At 59.5% G+C, this 22,314-nt stretch overlaps 3 protein-coding genes across 14 annotated transcripts; 1 reads left to right on the top strand and 2 right to left on the bottom strand.

Moving 5' to 3' along the window:
• The first annotated feature begins 1,708 nt into the window (after positions 1–1,708).
• Positions 1,709–14,443, top strand: LRRC61 (leucine rich repeat containing 61). 5 transcript variants are annotated; one of them, XM_045166476.1, is made up of 2 exons: positions 1,709–1,823; positions 13,030–14,443. In XM_045166476.1, the coding sequence occupies exon 2, from the start codon at positions 13,188–13,190 to the stop codon at positions 13,971–13,973; it is 786 nt and encodes a 261-aa protein (XP_045022411.1). In that variant the 5' UTR covers positions 1,709–1,823; positions 13,030–13,187; the 3' UTR covers positions 13,974–14,443. The 5 variants fall into 5 exon arrangements, with proteins under 5 accessions (XP_045022411.1, XP_006072303.3, XP_006072305.3 ...); XM_006072241.4 differs by having other exon boundaries at positions 1,730–1,886; XM_006072243.4 differs by lacking the exon at positions 1,709–1,823 and adding an exon at positions 1,893–2,456.
• LOC112586669 lies at positions 4,206–13,033 on the bottom strand. 3 transcript variants are annotated; one of them, XM_044947029.2, is made up of 3 exons: positions 10,396–13,033; positions 9,573–9,771; positions 4,206–9,470 (listed from the first exon to the last, which is right to left on the bottom strand). In XM_044947029.2, exon 3 carries the CDS (start codon positions 9,455–9,457, stop codon positions 8,540–8,542), a length of 918 nt encoding a protein of 305 aa, XP_044802964.2. In that variant the 5' UTR covers positions 9,458–9,470; positions 9,573–9,771; positions 10,396–13,033; the 3' UTR covers positions 4,206–8,539. The 3 variants fall into 3 exon arrangements, with proteins under 3 accessions (XP_044802964.2, XP_044802963.2, XP_044802965.2); XM_044947030.2 differs by having other exon boundaries at positions 4,207–8,147; positions 8,498–9,470; positions 9,573–13,033; XM_044947028.2 differs by having other exon boundaries at positions 9,573–13,033.
• A 279-nt stretch (positions 14,444–14,722) lies between the features above and the next one.
• RARRES2 (retinoic acid receptor responder 2) lies at positions 14,723–18,331 on the bottom strand. Of its 6 annotated transcripts, none has more exons than XM_006072248.4 (6): positions 18,175–18,331; positions 16,789–16,986; positions 16,446–16,550; positions 15,289–15,384; positions 14,979–15,107; positions 14,723–14,839 (listed from the first exon to the last, which is right to left on the bottom strand). In XM_006072248.4, exons 2-5 carry the CDS (start codon positions 16,960–16,962, stop codon positions 14,994–14,996), a joined length of 489 nt encoding a protein of 162 aa, XP_006072310.2. In that variant the 5' UTR covers positions 16,963–16,986; positions 18,175–18,331; the 3' UTR covers positions 14,723–14,839; positions 14,979–14,993. The 6 variants fall into 6 exon arrangements, with proteins under 6 accessions (XP_006072310.2, XP_006072311.2, XP_006072312.2 ...); XM_006072249.4 differs by lacking the exon at positions 18,175–18,331 and adding an exon at positions 17,639–17,811; XM_006072250.4 differs by lacking the exon at positions 18,175–18,331 and adding an exon at positions 17,592–17,811.
• Positions 18,332–22,314: the final 3,983 nt, after the last annotated feature.

Below are 22,314 nucleotides of genomic sequence, written 5' to 3' on the forward strand. Positions count from 1 at the left end.
CAGATATGCAGATGACACCACCCTTATGGCAGAAAGCGAAGAGGAACTAAAAGCCTCTTGATGAAGGTGAAAGAGGAAAGTGAAAAAGTTGGCTTAAAGCTCAACATTCAGAAAACGAAGATCATGGCATCTGGTCCCATCACTTCATGGGAAATAGATGGGGAAACAGTGGAAACAGTGTCAGACTTTATTTTTGTGGGCTCCAAAATCACTGCAGATGGTGACTGCAGCCATGAAATTAAAAGACGCTTACTCCTTGGAAGAAAAGTTATGACCAACCTAGATAACATATTGAAAAGCAGAAACATTACTTTGCCAACAAAGGTCTGTCTAGTCAAGGTTATGGTTTTTTCAGTGGTCATGTATGCATGTGAGAGTTGGACTGTGAAGAAAGCTGAGTGCCAAAGAATTGATGCTTTTGAACTGTGGTGTTGGAGAAGACTCTTGAGAGTCCCTTGGACTGCAAGGAGATCCAACCAGTCCATTCTGAAGGAGATCAGCCCTGGGATTTCTTGGAAGGAATGATGCTAAAGCTGAAACTCCAGTACTTTGGCCACCTGATGCGAAGAGTTGACTCATTGGAAAAGACTCTGATGCCGGGAGGGATTGGGGGCAGGAGAAGGGGATGACAGAGGATGAGATGGCTGGATGGCATCACTGACTCGATGGATGTGAGTCTGAGTGAACTCTGGGAGTTGGTGATGGACAGGGAGGCCTGGCGTGCTGCGATTCATGGGGTCGCAAAGAGGTGGACACGAATGAGCAACTGAACTGAACTGAAAATTGAAAAGAATCCAAGTTGTCAACAGGGTAAATGGGTAAACAAATTATGCTACATTCATATAAAGGAATTCTACTCAACAATAAAAATGAATGAGTTCCTGATTCATACAACAGCATGGCTGAATCCCGGAAACATTGCATTAAGCCAAAGAGGCTATACATAAAAACTGCATAGTGTGTAGTGCCATCTTTATGAAGTATTAGGGAATGTAAACCTAGTCTTTCATGACAGATGGCATATTAGCTGTTACCTGGGGCACAGGGTGGAAAGCTCATTGGGAAAAGGTGAAGTGATTTATTACTTTATTATTACTGGATGTGTGTGTGGATAGACATATCCTACACCTTAATTGTGAAGGTGGTTCTGCAAGTGAACAAATTTGTCAAAATCCACTGCAATGCACACTTAAAATTGGGACATTGATTGGATCTAAATCATGTCTTAAAAAACCAGAAATGTATTCCTGCAGGGAGAGACTATTAGTATAGAATAGAAATGCATTAGAATATGGAGCCTAGGAATAGATTCCTACGTATATGGGAGTGAAAGAAGGCGGGAGTGGGGGGGGGGGTGCAGAAGTAATCAGCGAGGAATACACACTGCAGGAGGATCAGCTCTAAATGATAAAAAGGTCAGATGAACCCCCCGTCTCAAATCATGCACAAAGGTCAAGTTCAGGTGGGTTAAAGGCCCCGCGGTGGAAGGGACCTTGGGGATCGGCCAGTGGAAAAGGAAGACTTGGTCGCCATCGGCCCGCAGCTCATGCCAGCGCTTCTTCCAAGACCATAGAGCTAAACTAGCACGATTATAAACAAGCAAACAAGTCTCTCCCCGCCCCCTCCAAACTAGCACCCTTAAACTAGAACAATGTCAATCTGGGCAGAGCAGTGAGCGACTTCCGGCGGAGGAGCCGGCGAGACCTCACCGTTTCCGGTCGGGGCCCGCCGCGCCTGCGCACTCCCTGCTGACTGCTGGTAGGAGGAACGTAGGCGCCTCGGGACGCGCTTGGGAGCGGAGGATCCCTTGGGCTGTGGCTTCCGTAAGTCCGCCCCGGAACCTGGACTCCTCCCCCTTGGCTGTGCTGGGCCCTGGGCGCCTCCTGGTAGGTCCAGCTGCTGCGCTGCGCCAGGGGGTGGGAGGCGGCGCCCTGCTCCCAGCTGCGGGGCCGCGGCCGGTGGCTGGTGGAGTGGCGCGGGCGTCCCGTTTCCGTCGGCCCCGCCGGCCGGCCTGACCCTCGGCAGTAGGTAAGCCGGGGAGCGAGCGTGGCGGTCCCTGGATTCCAGGGGCAGAGGCAGCTTGTCCTGACCTCGGCCCAGCGGGCGGCCCGGTCTCCCCGGTCTTCAGAGTCCGCGCTGGACAGCGAGCTCATGTCCATCAGTCAGTCTATGCCTGGAACTGTCGCTCGATACCTTGATGCGAAGAACTGACTCATTGGAAAAGACCCTGATGCTGGGAAAGATTGAGGGCGGGAGGAGAAGGGGACGACAGAGGATGAGATGGCTGGATGGCATCACTGACTCGATGGACATGAGTTTGAGTGAACTCCGGGAGTTGGTGATGGACAGAGATTCCTGGCGTGCTGCAGTCCATGGGGTCACAGAGTCGGACACGACTGAGAGACTGAACTGAACTGAACCGAACGTCACTAATCCTTCACAAGCCAGTGAGTCAGGTGCTGTTCTCCCTGTTGTGTAGACGGGGAAACCGAGGCTCAGTAGCGGGAGGAGCACACAGCTCTTCGCCCACAGGCAGGATTTAAGCCCCCATAGACTGGCTGTGGAACTTGATGCTCTCAATCCACTATGGAGAGCAGCCTCGCAGAAAAGAGCCAAGTGTGTGTAGTTTAAAACACCTCATTTTGTGTCACTTTTTGCATATGATGAAACCTAATGATGCGTGTTTGTTTCAAGCCTCTTCTTTAGGGTTTGCGTGCAACCAAGTGTGCACTTGGGACCAAAGCCGGAAATGTACAGTGGTTTGCTCTAGGCTTTCACATCCATGTGTTCCTCTAGTCCCATCCTCTTCTTCACCATCTTCTATCTCCTCCTAGCTTGAGTGGGTAGGGGAATGAGAAGCCCAGGACTTGGAGGCTCATCCAGTGCTTTGAAGTCCCCTGCAGGTCTGGCGGGGATGGACTGGCACCACCCCCTCCCCCCCTCCACCCCCCCAGTGCAGGGACTGACAGAGGTGGGGGCTGGTGACTGAGCAGGGTGAAAACGTCTCTCTGGCATAGGTCCTGAATGCCCAGGGTAGGCTGAGTTGCAAACGAGGCGCTGGGGTGAGGCAGGCCTAGGAGAAATAGAAAAGTGCCCCCTTTCCTTCTGGGCCTGCGCGTGGGAAAAGGCCTGTTAAGAGTTGTTGTTGAGGTGCTAAGGCATGTCTGACTCTTTGCAACCCCATGACTGTAGCCCAACAGGCTCCTCTGTCCGTGGGATTGTCCAGGCAGGAATACTGGAGTGGGTTGCCATTTCCTTCTCTAGGGGATCTTCCTGACCCAGGGATCAAACCCACGTCTCCTGCCTGGGCAGGTGGATGCTTTATCCCTGAGCCACCTGGGAAGCCACTGGTGAGGGTGGTGAGGAAACCTCTGATCCGTTGAACCAGCGCCTGTGCTGAGGCCCCGCCTGCCTCAGGCTCAGCCAGCAGGTTGCTGCCTCTCTGAGTATATGGCTTCCCCTTGGGAGACTGTAGGCTCCTGGGCATAAACTGCCTGGGTCCTCCCCCTGCCCTCACTCAAGGACTTGCCTGCCACCCCAGCATCCTTCTTTGCTGTGTCAGGGGGGAAAAAAAAATAGATTCTTTCTCGTCTCTGAGGATAACTCCTTCCATCTCCCGGCTCGACATGCACCTGTGCCTCGAGCCCCTCGCCCTCTGGAGGCTCCTGCCACCAGGCCTCCCTATCTTCCCACTGCACCTTTGCTCTGTCTTGAGATGGAGCTAAGCCTTTCCCCTCCTGACCCTTTGACACAGCAAGTGCCTGCACCCCCTGCTTCTCATTGCATAGCTGGGGGCTCCAGCCACCTCATCCCACTGAAGTGACCCTGTCTGTCCTTTCTGGAAGGGCTTCCCTTGGCCCTCCCTAACATCACTTAGGTGTTTCTCTGCCCTCTGCCCATAGGGCACCTTTGGAGTCTGCTCCTCCTCTACCTTCCCCACAGTGTGTTGCCTGGGCAACCACCCTCCCCTTTCTTCTCCTGCCAGTGTTTTCCCTCCGTTTCTATGGGGACTTTTCTGTGGATCTGCATCTTTAGCTCAGTACCTGTCACGTCTACTCCTGAAGACTTGTTGCAGGAGAACCTTAAAATCGCCACATCTGTAGCTGATCTGGGTTACTGGGGAGGACCACTGGGGAGGCCCTATGTGTCCCCTCCTCCACGCAGCGGCCCAAGCACACCTGCCCCCCGCATGGCTCTCCAAACTGTCCCTTCACCTGCAGCCCTGCCGCCATCACCTGCTCCTCTGCCCCCCGCCCCCCATTCACTTCTCAGGGCCAGGCCTGCCTCTGTGGGGTCCCCCGCATCCTCCAGCTCAGCCCGACTGTCCATCTTGTCGTCCTCGAAGGTGCATGTGTCAGCTGTTATGAGACATGTCACAAACAATCTCTCACTAATAACCAAAGTCCTGGAGTTTGTGGGTGACTTTCTTTTTAAATTTTATACTTTGGATTCGTGTAGACTCGAGGCCAGCTTTCCGCAGCTCTCATCCTGCTGTGCTTCGTTGGAGAGAAAGGGGCGCTTTACTGTGGGTGCCGCCCATCGCCCCAGGTTCCTGATCTGCCCAGGGCTCTCTGTCCAGAGACGGGGTTCCTCAAGCGGTAGCCCAAGGGGAGCCACCCTTCAGAGACAGCACTAAACTCCGGTGTCATAGACTCGGTGTGCCTCCCGGGCAGCCCGCCCGGGCTCTGCAGCACTCGCCCCGCTTGCCTCGCTGTTCCCAGGTTGTCTTGTCGTCCTGAGCCCCGCGTGCCAGCTGACAGCTCCTCTCCTGTGTGTGTGTTTAGGCACAGTGCTGGCTCATGGTAGATATTGACGAAGTTTTGTTAAATAGTCAAGTGGATCAAAGGTGTCCGCAGAATACAGACAGACCGGTGGGACAAGGCTGGTCGGGGACGGAACAGGATTGGTGCCCTGGGGTCCACTCGGGCCCTTGGGTGAAGGTGTTGGGGTGTGCCCCAGGCTGCAGCCTGACTCACAGGTGTTATGCTTTTCTCTGCCCTCATCCGTGAGTGCAGGCAGGACACAGGCCTGCCTCTGGTACCCTGCTCTGTGGGCCCAAGAGCGACGGAGCCGACAGACCGCTCCGGTCCTCTGCTGTGCCACGGAGCATCATGTTTCTGCTCTGGGTTTCCGTTTCTTCAATCAAAATAAGAGCAGAGGGGAGTCCATTCTGGTTCTGACATCTAGAGCCCTTCCTCTGGACCACGGCAGCGTCTGGCCCTTCGTCTGTGCCTTGACCCGGCCCCTCTGTGGCGTCCCCTCCAGCGGGCTCCAGGTGCCTGGTGTGGTGGTGGCTGACTTGGTTGTCTAGTGATGGGCTGGGGCGGTTTCCTCTTGGTTCTCCTGAGGCCTCTCCCACTGGACAGGGCTCCTCGGTGTCGAGCTGTCCACCTGCTTTCACAGTCGAACCTCCCTTGAGCTGCCCAGCAGGCTCGTCGCTCCCTGCCATCCCTGATGGCGCTTCTGAACGTTTCACGTTACCGAGTCAGAACGTCCTGGCTTAAATCTCCTAGGTTAGCCTGCGTCTCGCTCTGGGCTGGAGGGACGCACGCTCCTCCTCCTCAGGTGCCTGGGGTGGACCCGCCGTCCTCCTCTGAACCTTCTCTTTCCCTGGGAGACACGTCCTTGCTCGCTGGCCTTTCACCTTCCCTCGCATTTTCTTTTCTCCTTTCTGCATGTTTCATCTCTGACTTCTTCGTGTCTCTTTTCTTTTGAGAGCGGCCCTGAATTTGATCTCATCTCCAGGAAAATGAGTGTGGGGGGTGGGGAGGGGTTGAGGACGGTGCCTGGGTGTAGGGTCTGAGCGTCTGGGTGAACTGGAGTCTGTGCCCTGGTTTGAGCTGACTGCAGGCAGAGTGGGTGAGGGGCAGCCCGCGAGGGGGTCGTGAACCAGGCGGGGCTGGGGGTTGCAACGCTCGCTCGCTTGGTGGTGTGGAGGGGCCCAGTCTGGGGGAGGGCATGGTAGGTGAGACGAGGAAATGTCATTAAGGGGCAGGCAGGGGACAAGGGAGCAGGGCAGAGGCTGGGAAGGAGTCTCCGGTGACAGGAAGCCAAGGAGACCATGCTGTCCAGAGTCGAGAGAACGGGGTGGGTGGGGCTGGTGCAGAGAAGTGGGAGTCAACTGGGGCCTTGGGGTCGGTGGGGGGCAGAGCCAGGGAGTGGTGGGGGCCGGACCCAGAGCAGAGCAGGCTCCGAGGGGAGGAGATGCTGAGTCGGCAGCGTCAGGAGCTGCCCCGTCCTTTGTGCCCTGATGGAGGCTTGGGAAGCATCAGGCTGCCTTGCTCCGCAGGACTGAGTGATGCCCCTGTTTTCCTGGGCCCTGTGGGTGCCCAGGATGCCAAGCCTGGCCCCCTCTGCTCCCACGGCCTCGCTGACAGTGCGGGCACCCATGGCTCTCCCCGGGAAGCCTGCCTGGTGCCTTGGAGCCCTACGTCATGGTGAGGTCAGCCCCCCCCGGGGTCCCACGGCCCCGCAGTGCCCCCATACAGCCCACAGTGGGGCTCTCCTCTTCCTGTCGTGCGAGTGAGAGTTTCATTCACGTCTGCCTCTCCCGCCAGCCTGGGGGCCTACCTGCATGCAGGGGCCTTGCCTACTGTATACTGTATCCAGCACGCAGAAACATTGTCAAGTGCCTACTAGGTTTTGGATAAACATTAAAAAAAAAAAACAAAACAGCGTTAGCGTGGCAAAGAAGACAGACACAGATACCACTCAGGTGCCAAGGGCTGTGGTTCTGCTGGGTCCGGAACAGTGAATGTCAGGCCTCCCTCGCCAAGGAGGGTGGGGTCTGGAGAGCTCTGTCCTGGGATTGATCTCCAGTGGTCATGACTCCTCAGGTCCTCCAGTGCTCCCTTCTCCCCATCTCTGGCCTCATGTCCCCCCTCAATGGTGCCCACGGTTGAGAGCCCACTAGGCAAGAGCCATCCTCTTCCGCTTGCCTTACAGCCCAGGCCCACATTCTCACTGCCCCAAGCTCCCAGGCATGTCAGAAGTAGAAAAAGTCATAAAGCCCCGCAAGAAGCAGACGTCCTCAGGATCCGTGGGGCAAGAGCCCCAGATGTATGCCGACTCTTCCAGGACTAGACCCACGACCCCACCCGCCATTCCGGCTCCTCCCAGCTCCAAGTTCGATGCCAGAGCTACCAGCGCCCCTTGTGGGCTCGGCCAGGGTGCCAGGCAGCACCTGCCGGAGACTGAGGTCAAGCTTGAGTTTGCAGACGTAGAGGAGAAGGCCAGCAGTGGCCCCTGGAAGACCAGAAGCTCCAGTGCTCAGAAGATGGGTGGGAGGGACCCTTCCCAGCAGAGGAAGAGAGCCCGCCCCCTGCCCAGCAGCCTGTGGGTCCCTGTGCTTGACCAGGATTTCCGGGAGGGGCAGGAGGGAGGTCTCCTGGGCCTCGATGTCCTCAGTGAGGAGACAGGCCCACTGCCTGGGGAGGCCTGGCCCTGGCTTGGCTGCCCCCTCTGCAGATTGTCATGCCCTTGGCCGAAGGAGAGACTCCAGGCCCTGTGGCCTCCTATCCGCGCCAGGGCAGGGGTGCCCTGTGCAGCGGGGGGAGAAGGTGTGCAGGTGTAAGGCCCGCGGACGGTGCGAGGTGGGGGACCTGGTGCTCAGCCCTGGTCAGGCCGGACGGGCTTGGAGGCAGGCCAGCCCAGCGAGGCTGAGGAGGCAAGGCTGGCCGGCATCCTCATAGCCCGTCTGGCCAGAGAGGCACGTCACCTCAAGAAGCAGAAGAAGAGACACTTGCTTCCTGGTGGGGGCGAGCAGCCGCCTGGCCCTGAAGCTGCTGTGCCTGTAGAAGCCGGGGAGAACCGCGCAGGCCGAGGCCAAGGGATGGGCCCCCAGGCTGTCCCCGGGTCAGCGGCCCTCCCCAACATGAGGCACTTCTTTACTGTCAACTTGCAGGAACGTCCGCTGGGTCACCCGCATTCCATGCCAGTCGAGCATCAGGCCTGGTGAAGTGAAGGGGCAGCCCCAATGCTCGCGTCTGTCCCATCACTTGGTGGGGAAGCACAGGGCTGGAGGCAGGAGGCCCCGGGGGGCAGCGGGGAGGGCCACCCGAGAAGCAGCAGAAGGGCCTGGCCTTGGTGGGCCAGCAGCCGTATCCCTGAGGGCCACCGTCACCATGCCAGCGCCCGATGCCTCACCTCTGGAAGATAGGGACGGACAGGTGATTCCGCGTGGCCCTCCCCAACCTGCTCCCCCTCTAGAGAGGACCCTGCCACTCCCCTGATGGTGGTTGGGCAGGACCCAGGTGGCACGTATGCCCCCCAGCCAGCCCCAGGCCCAGGCCTGGAACCAGAGCACCGCGGAGCTCCTTTGTAGCCCAGCCCTGCCGCTCTCCTTTGTCTGGTCTCCACCCTTTCAGGAGGTTCGTGGCCCAGGGGGGACCCTTGCCACCGCCTCCAGCCTCCGGCCTTCTCCCATAGAGCAGAGCCCCTGCTCCACGAGGCGATGGGTGAGCAGGTGCCGGGCCGAGGGCATCCGAATCCACCTCACCGTTCCGTGGTAGCCGGGCCAAGGACGTGGACTCTGTGGATGTCACTGCCCACCGAGGGGCCTGAGGAGGCAGGCGGTGCTTGGGGTCCGCGGCCTGCCCCTGGGCTGCACTCCGGAGGACAGGCTGCGGGGCCAGCTCGGCCTGTGGCTCTCGGACCCGTCTCCCCGTGCCCGGGCTTCCTGAAAAGAAACTTGTGCGGACCACTGGGTGTCCATGCACCGCCGGCCAGAGTGGCTGGTGGGTGCAGCAGCGGCCGCCTGCACGAGTTTACGAGAAGCAGCAGCTGGGCAAGGCGGGGGCCGCCCTGTCTCCAGGCCACCTCCTGGAGCCTGACTGACAGCCCGATCATGCACCCACGACCCTTCCGGGTGGCGGCCGAGGAGGCGCGTGCCGCCCAGGCCGCGTTCCGCCCGGTGCCACCCCAGCTGCGCTACCCGCCTGTCTCCTTGGAGTGGAACGTGGGCACTTTGAGGAGCGGAGCGCCCAGGAGATTGGCGCGGCCGTGTGGCTGGCCGAGGGCCCGGCCCCTGCAGCTCTCCACGGACCACCAGCTTACCGAGCTCTTCCACCACGAGGACCCTGCCAGACCCCCGCTTAAAGGGCAGGATCGAGACTATCCTCCCCGAGGGGGTGGACAGGTACCACTGGAAGCAGGGTCTTGTGTACAAAGTGAAGGAGCTCATGCTGTCTAAATAGCCCGTGCCACCCTCCCCTTCCCTGCAGGGCCCCAAGGCTGGGTGGGTGGAGGCCTCCCTGAGCAACAGAGGAGCTAGGAGCCCCGGGTCAGAAGGGAAGGGCCAGGGGGAGCCAGTGCAGAGAATCTGGCCCCCCTCCTCCGGGTCCTCGCTGCTGGGCCAGAGTGAGAAGAGCCTGTTGGAGCGGCTGGAGAGCATGGGGCTGCTGGCCTCTGAGTGGAGCGATGCCTCCCGGTCCACGGAGAGCCACCTGGCTAGCATCATCGTCAAGAAGCACCTGCGTGAGAACAAGACAGTGGGTGCCCATGAGGACCCCTTGGCTTACTGGAAGAAGCGGCGGGACATCTGGCCAGCCCTGGCGAGACTGGCCACCACCTACCTTTCCTGTCCTGCTCCCCCTGCCGACAAGCGCCTCCTCTGCAAGCGTCTTTGCCTCCCTGGGCAGCCCCACCATCATGGAGTACAACTCCCTGCTCCTGGTGGAGACGTTTAAGCATCTTCTCTTCTTGAAGACCAACCTGGAGCATTTCTCCAGCTACACGCCACCCAGCCCTCATTTTCCCCTGCGGAGATCTGGCCTAGGAGAGGCAGAGCTGGGAGTGAGCGCTCAGAAGCCCCAGAAAGCTGCCCCGGGGGACGGCTACCTAGATGAGAGAAGTGGGCAGAGCGTCCTGTCCTAGGATGGCCAGACTCTGAAGCCTGTTTGAGAAGAATGAGGACGGTTTCTCAGTTCTGGCCAGGTTGCCAGTTTTGTTTTCAGGGAGAAGCCGTTTTCCATCTGCCCACTGTTTGCGTTACTGCCGGCGGCATGTGTGTGGAAAGGTGGGCCATGTTCCTTGGTGACTTGAGCCGTCCCGCCCCGTGTACGGGCGAGGTGCCCCTTTAAAGCGTTGCCGGGTAGGGAGGGCCCACATGCAGCTGGTCTGTGTCGGCTGTGACGGCCCTGGAGGGCAGCTTTCTCAGAGGGGCCGGGGCTGGGGAGGTGGGGGTGCCACGGGGAATGTCCTCAGCCGCCCTTCCTGGCAAAGGAAGATACATCAGCCACCTCAAGAGGCAGGTGCCCATGCACCCGCTGGTCTCCTTTGGCTCCGTCCCTTCCAGGGCATCCCGGGTGCCAGGGCCCTGGGGGGCTGGACCGCCCGGCACCTGCAGGCAGGTGTGCGGTGGAGCAGACCTGAGACTCCTCTCACGGCCGTTCTCACCTGTAGTTTCCAGGCTGCTGGGAACCTCGGGGTTTCTTGTTTGTACAGTGAAAGTGGTCTCAGGAAGCCAGAAAGGGCGTATGTTCTGGTACCCACTGGCCTGAGTTCCTTCAGGGCCGGGCGCAGGCCCTGGGGGCGTGGGAGTCCCAGTGCTGGTGGGATTGGGTGGGAGAAGGTGAAAGGGTGAGGTTGGAGGGCCTGTCCGTCCCATGAGGCATGAGTCCGGCTCTCCTGAGGCGCTGGGCCGCTGGGAGCCGGGCTCTGAGGAGGGAAGGTGGTGGAGGCTGGGAGGCAGCAGGCTCACCTGCACTGTGGCCCTGGCCATGGGGGCGAGCCCCGGGAACCTGTCCCCTCTTCCCCGCCGAGTCACTGTGGCTAGTTCACTGCAGGACATTCAGGAGAAACTCACCGTGATCGTTTTTGCTCAGCAGCCCCCGTGAGCTCTTTACCTTGTGATCGTAACCCTCTGTACTAGTCGGTCCGCTGTGTGCTCATTTGAGCAGGGTCACCTGGCTCCTTGAAGAAAGCCTTGTGCAGCTTGAGTTCAGTGGTTGCAACAGCGTGACCTGAAGTCACCTCCACTCTCTGCTCAGGTGGCGTCTTCTCCCCCGCTGCTGGAAGGCATGTGTGCGTGGGGAGGGGGCGCTGTCCTGGGGGCCACATATTGGTCGGTGCCGCCATCCCTCAGTCAGCTCTCGGGAGAGGCACCCTTGTGGTGTGGCGTCACCCCCAGCAGCTTCTCCACGTTCCCGGAGAGGGGAAACCTGGACTGGAGAGGCAGGGGGGCGTGCAAGGAGGCAGGCGGAAGGCAGGGGTGAGAGGCTCGAGGGTCCTGAGCTCTTGGAGGCTCAGGCTCTGGAGCAGCCGTGCCCCAGGGGCAGTTTGGTCCCCCAGATGTTTGGACGGTCGCGGCTTGTGGGGGGTCACTCCTGTCCTCTCGTGGGTGGGAGATGGGCACACAGCAGAGGCAACACCTCGCTCCCAGGCGGCGTCCGGACCCCGTCTGCCTGGACTCAAGCCGGCCTCTTGAGGCTGGCACCACGGGCACCCCACCCCTCATCCTTTCTTCACCCACATGCCTGAGATGGAGCTGGGCGTCTGGTCACGTGGCCAGGCTCCAAGGCCACGTTCTCCCTCTCCATGGCTCCCTGACCACCGCGGGGTCGTGGTCTCTGGCTCCTGCGTTTATGGCAGGACTCCAGTGCCCCTCACCTGCCCCCCACCCTGTGGGCCAGATCAGGTTTAACCTGACGCGGCAGTGGCTGCGTCGCCCCGCTGCTTACAAACAAACCCTAGCAGACGCTTCCGCGGAGCCAGCCAGGCTTCTCAGCAGGTACCTCTGTGCTTTGGAACAGAAACTTTGCTAGAAATGAAGGCGGAGCTGGGCTGCTGCAGATTAAAGATATGGGACCCCCTTCTCAGAGGTGGGGTGGGGGCGGGATGTGTTGGCAGCCCCAGCAGCTTCCTAAGGGGTGTGTAGGAGCTCTAGGTCTGGTTTCCTTGGTAGCGGGGATGAGAAGTGACGTTGCTATGGAGACACAGCCTGGGAGCCTGACCATGGCCCTGGAGCCCTGGGCTTTGTAAACAGCAGGATTGAATGGCCCTGTGGTTCTCCGCGTGCACCACCCTGCCTGGCCTGGGCCTGGCTGGTCTGCAGGTTGGGGAGCTGCCACTTGGAACAGAGGTTTCTGCTTGTTTTCCTCTCTGCCCGAACCCTGACCCCTCTGTGCTTCTCTGGCATGGCAGCCGCCCCTCCCCCAGGCTGCCTCCCTTGGGCTCTGGGCTTTCGGTGGCCCCTGGATCTCTGCCCGTCCCAAGGCCACTGGCGGCCTGGAAGTCCCCTCCCTCCCCTTTTCCAGAGCCAACATCGGGGCCACCCTGCCCCTGCCTCCAGGATGGCTTCCCGGACTGTTCCGCCTTCCCTCCCCAGCCCCTCTTTGCCTACTTGGGAAACGGAGTCACGTTTGTGGCTGGAACCATGCTCTCTGGCTTACAGGAAAGGACATTCTGTTGAGGCCAGAGTGAAGAGCTGGTCTTGTCGGGCAGGGGTTGGGGGAACAAAGGCGCGGGGCCTGGTGGTGCTGCCACTCACTCCCTCGACTCCAGCTTCCTCGTCTAGGACTGAAGGCTGTGCGCTCAGCCCCCACAGCTGCCACCAGGGTGGACCATGGAACCCTGAACCTATTTTGAGTTCGTTGCTGATGTTGAAAAAAAATCGAGTCGAGAACACCTTGGAGGGAATAAGGCAAGGCCCAGGTGCTCTCAACTATGTTTGCAAAAGCAGGGGACTCCCAGGAAGGAAGCAAAGGAGATTGGCGACTCTGGGAGCCTGTGTCTATTCAAAAATAGATTGAAAGCGTTTGAGAAGAAACATCTCAATTCATGATACTCACAAGCAGTTACCGATAAAGGAAAGGAATGAGATTGTGCACACTGGGGGCCGTGGAGGGATTGTAACGTCGGGCCTGAACTCCATCCAGGACCCCCTCAGGTGGGGGCCTGTGCCTGGCCGGCTCCCGCTGTGGGGTCTTGGCCCTCCTGCGCCTTGGGCTGGAGTCCTCCGGTCCTGCCGGGCCCCTGCTGAAGGTCTGTGGTGCTCAGAGGCCCACTCACTGTTCTATTGTCTCTCCTTAGGGACCTGCTGGCCCTCGAGTGAGGGTGTCGGAGACGTGTCCAACCCGGGCCCAGGCTGAGTGGAGGGGGCGACCCGTGGGGTGAGCAGCCCGCTGACCACCAGCGGCACCTGCATCGCAGCTGCCCGACCCCTCGGCCCCCTGGTCCCACTTGGTCTCATGGAGCCTCGGGGCGAGAAGTCAGGAGAGGCTGACGGGGTGCGCGTGACGCCCCAGCTGCTCAAGGCGCGCTCGGGCGAGTTCGCCCTGGAGTCCATCCTGCTGCTCAAGCTGCGGGGCCTGGGGCTGGTGGGCTTGGGCTGCCTGGGGGACTGCCTCGGCCTCGAGTGGCTGGACCTGTCGGGTAACGCGCTTACCCAGCTGGGCCCGCTGGCCTCCCTGCGGCAGCTGGCTGTGCTCAACGTGGCTGACAACCGGCTGACGGGCCTGGAGCCCCTGGCCGCCTGCGAGAACCTGCAGTGTCTCAATGCTGCAGGCAACCTGCTGGCTGGGCCCGCGCAGCTGCAGTGCCTGGCGGGGCTGCGGGGTTTGGAGCGCCTGCGGCTCCGAGACCCGTTGGCGCGGCTCAGCAACCCGCTGTGCGCCAGCCCCTGCTACTGGGCCTCAGTGCGCGAGCTGCTGCCTGGTCTGAAGGTCCTTGATGGCGAGCGTGTGAGCGGGCGCGGCAGCGACTTCTACCAGCTGTGCCGGGACCTCGACAGCTCCTTGAGCCCCGACCCTGGTGCCCCTGGCCCCCGGCCCACGGAGGCCCAGCCTTGGGTGGAGCCTGGCTACTGGGAGGCCTTGCCCCCGCGCAGCAGCTCCATCCTGGAGGAGGCCTGCCGCCAGTTCCAGGACACGCTGCAGGAGTGCCACGACCTGGACCGCCAGGCCCGGGACAGCTTGGCCCAGGCCATGCGGGCGCTCAGCCCTGCGGGTGCCACTGCCGCCTCCTTCATCTTCTGAAGGCGCCCCGGGCCCTCGGTGGCCTCCCTGCTCGTCTGGACAGTTTTGTCCCGCTGCTTGTTGCCCTTCAAGGAAAACTCCCCACGTCCATCAAAGACGTACCTCCCTTGGGCCCTCCCCAAGCAGCTGGCTCAGCCTGAGGCTGTCCTGCCACCACCTAGAAGAGTGCCTGGGAGGAGGTCCCTGGCCCCTTCCGTGGCTACAGCTGCTGCCTGTCCCAGCTGCATGAGCCTGAGGCTCGGAGGAAGAAAGCGGGTTGGTCCTAAGGCTGCAGCTGGGGGAGGCGGGGAAGGCCAGCCTCCTGCCCCTCCCGCCCTGGGAGAGGCCGTGGCTGAGCTCGCCTGCCTGGAAGCTGCATTTACGCACCTCCCTGGTTTTCCTGCTGTGTCCTTTGCTTCTGGGTCTCCCTGGAACCTCCACTGTCCCCATTCACACCCATGCTCATCCCTATTAAATTGTTTTAATTAGTATCAGTACACGTGGGCGTGCTTGGTTTTCCCAAGAGGGAGCCCCTGAAAGCAAGACTGGGTCCTCCACCCCCACTTCTGGTCTCCCCTGGGCAAGGAGGAGGTGTCTGCAGCTTTCTGGGTGTCCAGGCAGCTGGGTCCTGCCCCCTCCCCAACCTCCACCCCCCCACCTCAGGGCTTTGCTTCCTCCCTGTGAGGCCGGAGGACCAGGGCCTTTGCTCACACACAGGCTGCCCTGCAGCCGAGCTGGGGGAGGGAGGGAATTCGAGGGAGCGTGAGAACTCAGCTGAGCACAGCTTTATTAGATCAGGGGTCAGGGGGTGGCCCCTCCCCGGGCTCAGAGGAGGGAGGCGGGCTTTCACTGGCGACCTCCCTTCCTTCCAGGAAGCCGGGTGACTTCTAGAGGAAAGGGAAGAGAAACAGGCCAGGCGTGAGGGAGGCGGTCTTTGCAGGCTCCCAGGCCCTGTTCCCCTGCCTCCCGCAGCCCAGCTCCAGCGCCCTCTCAGTCCTCCCGTCCCCTTCCCTCCTGGCCGCCTACCTGCCAGGCCTCAGCTCAGGGGGACAAGGCTTTGATGAAGGCAAACTGTCCGGGGAGGTAGTAGCTGTGGGGGTCCTCGCCGGCGCGTTCCACCCTGCTGCACTGGGCTTCCTGGGCGTCATCCAGCTCCTGCCAGCACAGGGCCACTCGGGCCGCCCCGTTCCTGCCAACACCTACCGCCCCCACCCCCCCTCCCAGGGAGTGTCTGGGCTGAGCCCAGAGCCCCTCCTCACCACGCCCCTCCCCAACCTCTCCATCCAGGCCTCTCCCAAGGCCCAGTCTCTCCCCACCTTAGCAGCCCCCTCCTCACCCGTTGAACCTGCGTCTGTATGGGACAGTGCACCATCCGGCCCAGGACTTGATCCTTTGAGTCCAGCTTGATGCAGGCCAGGCATTTCCGCTTTCTCTGGGGAGGGGGCGTGGGGGCCAGAGAGGAAAGGGGTGAAGGGAGGCGTGCAGCCCTGTGAGGGCGGAACCTGGGGCCAGCCTGCAGTGGGGCCCGTTCCTTTGGCAGGCCAGCTGGGTCCAGGCGCAGCCTAGCTCTGGATTGGGAATTTTCAAAAGTCAGAACTATCCTGCAGTTTTCAAACTGTGTGTGTTTGTGTGTGTGTCTCTGTGTGTGTATGTGTGTGTATTTGTGTGTGTGTATGTGTCTGTGTGTAGGCGGCACTTAGTTTTCAAACTGTGTGAGTTTGTGTGTGTGTGTGTGTATGTGTGTCCGTGTCTGTGTGTGTATGTGTGTGTATGTGTGTGTATGTGTGTGTGTTTTTGTGTGTGTATGTGTGTGTGTGTGTAGGCGGCACTTAGTTTTCAAACTGTGTGTGTGTCTCTGTGTGTCTGTCTGTGTCTGACACAGCCAGGTTCTCCCCACCTGGCTTCCACTGTGCTTCCATCTGTTACATTTATTTATGTTTTCTGTTTTCTTGCAAGATTTGAATTGAACACAGGGATCCTGGTGTAAAAGTCCAGAAAAGCACTAGTCTAATCCAGCACTCCTTCAGCAGAGGGAGGTGACTAAGGCCTTGACGAGCCAGCGCAGGAACAGGACTGGGGGTTGGCAGAGGTGGCTGTGCTCCGAGCCCAGGGATCACCCCCATGGCACTGACTTGGCCCCCAAAGTGGCTGACGACAGTCAAGCCCTCTTAGGAGTCAGCCCAGGCCGAGCCATCCTCCCCTTGAAAACTCATGCGAAATGGGAAGTTCACCAGGCCTAAGGTGGGGACCACGGCGTCCTTCCGCCAGTGACCTGCAGCCTGGGTAGACCTGCTCTGGAGCCTGTGTGTCCGTCTTCCTGCCTGTCGCGGCCCCCTCAGCCCACCCACAGCCATCACCGCCATGGGTGCAGGCAGGCAGGCCGGTCAGAGCCATGAAGGCTGCCCCGCCCCAGGGTCTCCAACCTCAGGCTTCTCCAGCTGTGAAGCCCGCCGCCCACTCCTGCCCTGTGCACGCGCCCTGCCGTCAGCTCACCCCATTGGGCTTGACTTTGCAGTCTGCTTTCCTCCAGTCCTTCTTCCGACAGCTCGTCTGCTGGAGCTTGAACTCCAGCCTCACAAACTGCCCGGCTGGGAAGAGCTGCCGACAGACAAGAGAAAGCCCGCGGCCCAGCTGAGCAGGCAGAGCCATTGCGGGTGTGACCTGTCCCTGCTCCCCAGTGGGCAGCAGCACACCCTGGGGCGGGGGCCGGTGGCCTCTCTGGAGAGCTGGGCGGCTTGCTGGGGCCCAAGCATCGGTGCACCTGCTCTCGGTGGAGGGGCACGTTCTGGTCTCTCGATCCCTGTCCCCGCCCTCCCCTCTCTGGGCTGGCGCTCACCGTGTCTGCCGCGTTGTCCACGCTGGTCACCTGGAAGGCCCACAGCACGGGCGGATGCTTGTGGAACTCCTCCAGGGCCACCTGCAGGCCCCGGTGCTGGGCCGTCGTGAGCTCCGCCCTGCCCAAGCCCATGGTGCCCAGCCCCAGGGCCAGCGGGAGCAGCAGCTGCCACATGGCTTCACCTCCGTCTCTCGGACCCTGCGGAGGGCTGTGTGTGGGTCCAGAGGAGGAGCCACCGCTCCTGGGCCCTGTGGTTCTGGGGCCCCATCTGGTGGGCTCTGAGCAGAGGTGGGGGGACACGGAGTGGCCCTGCAGACCCCCATCCCCACCCCCTGGTGTTCCCCTGGCCCGTCCCTCTCCTCCCACCTGGCCCCACTGTTCCCAAGCCCGGCCCAGGTTGGCCCTGTCCGAGGTAGGTGCTGGGTCCGCTCCAGTCCTTGGGCCAGCAGTTGGGGAGCAGGGCCTGCTCCCGCCTCCACCTCCCCCCCCTCCACCCCCGGTTTTCTGGTCCACAAGGCTCCAGCCCCCGGATCCTCACCATCCGGGGCCCAAAACTGGGGGTGGGGTGGGAAGGAATGGAGGCTGGCTGGAGGCTAAATATTTTGGGGAGGACCTAAACACGTGGGAGGGGCCCAGGGCGGGTGGGCTTTAGGAGCCCACTTAACCCTCACTGTGCTGAAAGAGCCCGTTGCCATCGGCCCCACCGCCTCCGCCCGCCCCCCCACCCCACTACCTCCAGAAAATGGGGGTCCCTCCTCCGCCCCACCTCCTCTGTCTTCTTAGGCAGAGTGTTTCTCCCTTGCCTTGTTCTTTTCTGGAGCCTTCCTCTCCCAGCCCGCCAACCCCGCACCTCAATCCGTGAGACTGGGGTGGGGGCGCCTGAGGGCCGGACCCTCCCCGAGAACTCTGCCCGAGAGCAGCCTCCCGAGGACCAGAAAGCCCCAGGTGTGGAGACCCAGGTCCCGCCGGGCAAAGGTGCCAAGCCGTCGCCTCGAAGACAGGACAGGGCTCGCGGAGCAGCCAACAAACGCCGGCCTCCGGAGCTGCGCCCTTTACCCTCCCCGCGCTCCCCCCCGCACTCCTCTCGCGCGCCTCGAGGTCTCCCCTCTCCTCCTCCCCCGCGCCTCGGGGTCTCCCCTCTTCCCCTCTCCCGCGCCTCGGGGTCTCCTCTCCTCTCCCGCGCCTCGGGGTCTCCCCTCTTCCCCTCTCCCGCGCCTCGGGGTCTCCTCTCCTCTCCCGCGCCTCGGGGTCTCCCCTCTTCCCCTCTCCCGCGCCTCGGGGTCTCCCCTCTTCCCCTCTCCCGCGCCTCGGGGTCTCCTCTCCTCTCCCGCGCCTCGGGGTCTCCCCTCTTCCCCTCTCCCGCTCCTCGGGGTCTCCCCTCCTCACCTCCTCTGCTGCGCCTCGGGGTCTCCGCTGCGGCCCCTGCCTCTTCCCAGCACCCGTCAGGCTCCCCCGGCGGCGCGCCCGTCTCCTCCCACCTCCTGGGCCCCCTCCAGCGCCCCGCGGCTCCTCCCCGCCCGCCGGGACCGGCCTTGGCCGACGGCCCTCCCGGGATTCCCCTCCTCATCCCCGCCCTGCGCTGTCCCGCCCTGCCCTCCCGTCCCCTCCCGCTGGCCCAGCGGGCTGCCCCAGCCCGGGCGCTGCCCTGCCCCCAGGAACAGGGCGACCCCTTCCCCTCAGGCCCCTCCAGGCCGTCCCCAAGACACTCATTCCAGAAAATTCTATCCAGAAATCCAGACGTCCTCAAACCCCAGGAGACTTCGACGAGTCATTTGAACCGTCCCCCTGCAGCCTGGAACCACACTGAGAAGGAAGGGGGTCTCCAACACCAGCAAACACGTCAGGCTTGAAGGATCACATCCCATCTGTGGTGGCAATGGTCTCCCAGGGTCTCACATGTGGGTGGAGGGCACGTGGTGGGGTTCCGAAGGCTGCTGGGGGATCAGGGGAAAACAGGCTCAGCTCCTGCTCAGTTCAGTTCAGTTTAGTCGCTCAGTCGTGTTCGACTCTGCGACCCCATGAATCGCAGCACACCAGGCCTCCCTGTCCATCACCAACTCCCAGAGTTCACTCAGACTGAGGTCCATCGAGTCAGTGATGCCATCCAGCCATCTCATCCTCTGTCATCCCCTTCTCCTCCTGCCCCCAATCCCTCCCAGCATCAGAGTCTTTTCCAATGAGTCAACTCTTCTCATGAGGTGGTCAAAGTACTGGAGTTTCAGCTTTAGCATCATTCCTTCCAAAGAAATCCCAGGGCTGATCTCCTTCAAAATGGATTCTCCTTCAAAATGGTTGGATTTCCTTGCAGTCCAAGGGACTCTCGAGAGTCTTCTCCAACACCACAGTTCAAAAGCGTCAATTCTTCGGCACTCAGCCTTCTTCACAGTCCAACTCTCACAATCCATACATGCTGCTCCTGAGCAAATAAGAACAAGCCCTGGGACTTGGTGTGTCAGCCACCAGGACCGCTGCTACCTAAGTCCCGGGCCCTCTGCCCATTGCCCACGGAGAGCGAGTGAAAGCCGCTCAGTCGTGAGCAACTCTGCAACGTCCATGGAATTCTCCAGGCCTAATACTGGAGCTGTTTCCTTCTCCAGGGGATCTTCCCAACCCAGGGATCAAACCAGGGTCTCTTGCATTGCGGGCAGATTCTTTACCAGATGAGCCACCAGGGAAGCCCGCATGGAGACGACCTGGTTTAACCACCAGGACCCCTGCATCTTCTGCTCCCTTCTCTGCGATGTGGGGGCCAGAGGCCCTCCCACTAGGGGGTTGTTTGGAGGATTAAACAGGGAGATGTATGGAGAGGGACGGATGACCCGCCTGTGGACCCCTCCCCAGGCACCCCTGGCAGGATTCTCCACGTGGAGCCCAGAGCTTCCTTTGCAATGTCCCCTGGGGGTGCCAGAAAGATCCTCGCCTTCAATTAGCCAGTATTGGGGGCTGAAATCCCACCTTGGACATTTTAGTCCCATCTGTGAGTTGTCAGCAATCACTAAGCAGAGATGAGAGCTGGGGGTCTTTGTTCTCCAGGAACTTCCTCTGGGCCTAGAGAAACAGCAGGGCCATGTGCTGGGGGAGGCCCAGGAAGTGGGTGACCAGAGAAAAGTTCTAAGACAAGGTGGACTTGCGCTGAGGAAGGCAGGAAAGTGACCCTGCTTTCAGCTGGGGCTGCCTCAGGCCTGGGGCGAGCGAGGAGGGCTGGAGCAGGCAGCGGGCAAGGCAGGAGAGGGGGCCAGGCGCAAACACAGGAAGGTCACTCAGCCAGACAGAATGGCCTGTGGGCGAAAGGAGCGTGAGTGGCGGGCAGCACAAGGCTGATGAGGGCGGGGCTGCCATGCCCTCCTCCAGAGGATCTTCCCGACCCAGGGATCGACCCCGCACCCTTGTCTCCTGCATAGGCAGGCAGGTTCTTTACCACCAGCACTGCCCGGGAAGCCCCGTTACTGTTCAGTTCAGTTCAGGGGTTACTCAGGGTACAATCATGAGCTCAGCGTCAGGTGACCCAGGCGAGCAGCGACAGTGCTTAGCTGTTTACTGGTGGTTAATGATCTTCCCGGACATCACAGTTGCAAGCAGAAATTCACATATCCGGGTCCTTCTGACAAAGATTTCAAAATGTGCCCAGTTGCTCAGTTGTGTCCGACTCTTGGCGGCCGCGTGGACTGTAGCCCACCAGCCTCCTTTGCCCATGGAATTTTCCAGGCAAGAATACTGGAGTGGGTTGCCATTTCCTCCTCCAGGGGATCTTCCCTACTCAGGGATTGAACGCACGTCTCTTACATCCCATGCATTGGCAGGTGGATTCTTTACCACTAGTGCCTCCTGGAAAGTCCTTGGTTATAGGAGTGTTATGTTGGTGAGAAAACCTACAGTAATTTAAAATTTTTGATTGTTGAATATCTGGTTAAAATTATTTTTGAGATTTTTTTTTTTTTTTTGCATTGCCACATGGCATGTGGCATCCTAGCTCTCTGACCAGGGCTTGAACCCATGACCCCTGCACTGGAAGTGCAGAGTCTTAACCCCTGGACCCCCAGGGAAGTCTCAATGTTCTTTTAGTTTCAGGAAAATATTGGTACATGTTTGCTCATGCTAAGTCACTTTAGTCGTGTTTGTGACCCTATGGACTGTAGACCGCCAGGCTTCTCTGTCCATGGGGATTCTCCCAGCAAGAATATGGGAATGGGTTGCCATGCCCTCCTCCAGAGGATCTTCCCGACCCGGGGATTGAACCCTCATCTCTTGTCTCCTGCATTAGCAGGCGGGTTCTTTACCACTAGCGCCACCTGGGGACGTCTCATTACTGAAAACCTTAGTAAAACCCTTCCATGACTCAAGCAATGAGTGTTGGCAAAAAAAAAACTTGTTCATTGTCTTCTACTTCTTTCAACAGTCTCATAAACCAGTGATGTTTCATGGCATTTGCCCTTAAATACTAAATGATTTTAACTGTAACCATGACACTTGCATAGAGCCTGCTCAGAAAAGTGAACACAAATATTATCAATATTCAGGGGAATGAAGCAACACGGGAAACATTGGTCTCTTGTTTTAAAACTCCAAGACCTCAGCCACACTGGCCACATGTCAAGTGCTCATCACGAACGACGTGTGTCTACCTGTGCTCACACATGCGTAGAATGTTTCTAGAAGGAGAAGCAAAACACTGTGGCAGTGGTTGCCTCTGAGGAGAGGAGCTGTCTGGCTCTGAGAGGGGAAAGAGGAAGGAGAGAGGAAAACAAAACAGCACGCCCTTTGTATCTGTACAGTCTCATACCGTCCGGGTAATTTGTTGATTGCAGTGTAAAAGTAATGTTTTTTAAGTTTAAAAATCAAAAAGCAAATAGAGTTGTTGAAAACTCACTCTGGCCAGCATGTGGAGGGGAGACAAGAGGGGAGACAAGTTCAGGTGCAGGACGCCCTCAGTAGGAGAGAGACAATGGAAGCAGGTAATGAACGTGGCAGAAACCAGGGTGGTGAAGATGGAGACAAGCAGACGGGTAAGAGGAGGTTAAATCCTTCACCTTTATTTACCGTGTGCACTAATTTCTGATCCAGTTATGTGTAATCTGCTTTTCATCAGGCTATTATGTTTTATTGTGATCCACACAGTCAAAGGCTTTGGCATAGTCAATAAAGCAGAAATAGATGTTTTTCTGGAACTCTCTTGCTTTTTCCAAAGCCTTTGACTGTGTGAATCACAATAAACTGTGGAGAATTCTTCAAGAGATGGGAATACCAGACCACCTGACCTGCCTCCTGAGAAATTTGTATGCAGGTCAGGAAGCAACAGTTAGAACTGGACAAGGAACAACAGACTGGTTCCAAATAGGAAAAGGAGTACGTCAAGGCTGTATATTGTCACCCTGTTTATTTAACTTATATGCAGAGTACATCATGAGAAACGCTGGACTAGAAGAAACACAAGCTGGAATCAAGATTGCCGGGAGAAGTATCAATAACCTCAGATATGCAGATGACATCACCCTTATGGCAGAAAGTGAAGAGGAACCAAAAAGCCTC

Source organism: Bubalus bubalis, chromosome 8 (genome assembly GCF_019923935.1).
Source record: "Bubalus bubalis isolate 160015118507 breed Murrah chromosome 8, NDDB_SH_1, whole genome shotgun sequence".
NCBI lineage: Eukaryota > Metazoa > Chordata > Mammalia > Artiodactyla > Bovidae > Bubalus > Bubalus bubalis.

Bases quoted from the DNA above. Each gene is read 5' to 3' on its own strand.
- RARRES2 (XM_025292123.3), bottom strand. The intron at 15,385-16,445 runs GTGAGCTGACGG...CCCCCTCCCCAG, and splicing joins GCAAAGTCAAGCCCAATGGG to AGAAAGCGGAAATGCCTGGC. The intron at 15,108-15,288 runs GTGAGGAGGGGG...CTGTGCTGGCAG, and splicing joins TACAGACGCAGGTTCAACGG to GAGCTGGATGACGCCCAGGA.
- LRRC61 (XM_045166476.1), top strand. From the start codon at position 13,188: ATGGAGCCTCGGGGCGAGAAGTCAGGAGAGGCTGACGGGGTGCGCGTG.
- LOC112586669 (XM_044947029.2), bottom strand. From the start codon at position 9,457: ATGATGCTAGCCAGGTGGCTCTCCGTGGACCGGGAGGCATCGCTCCAC.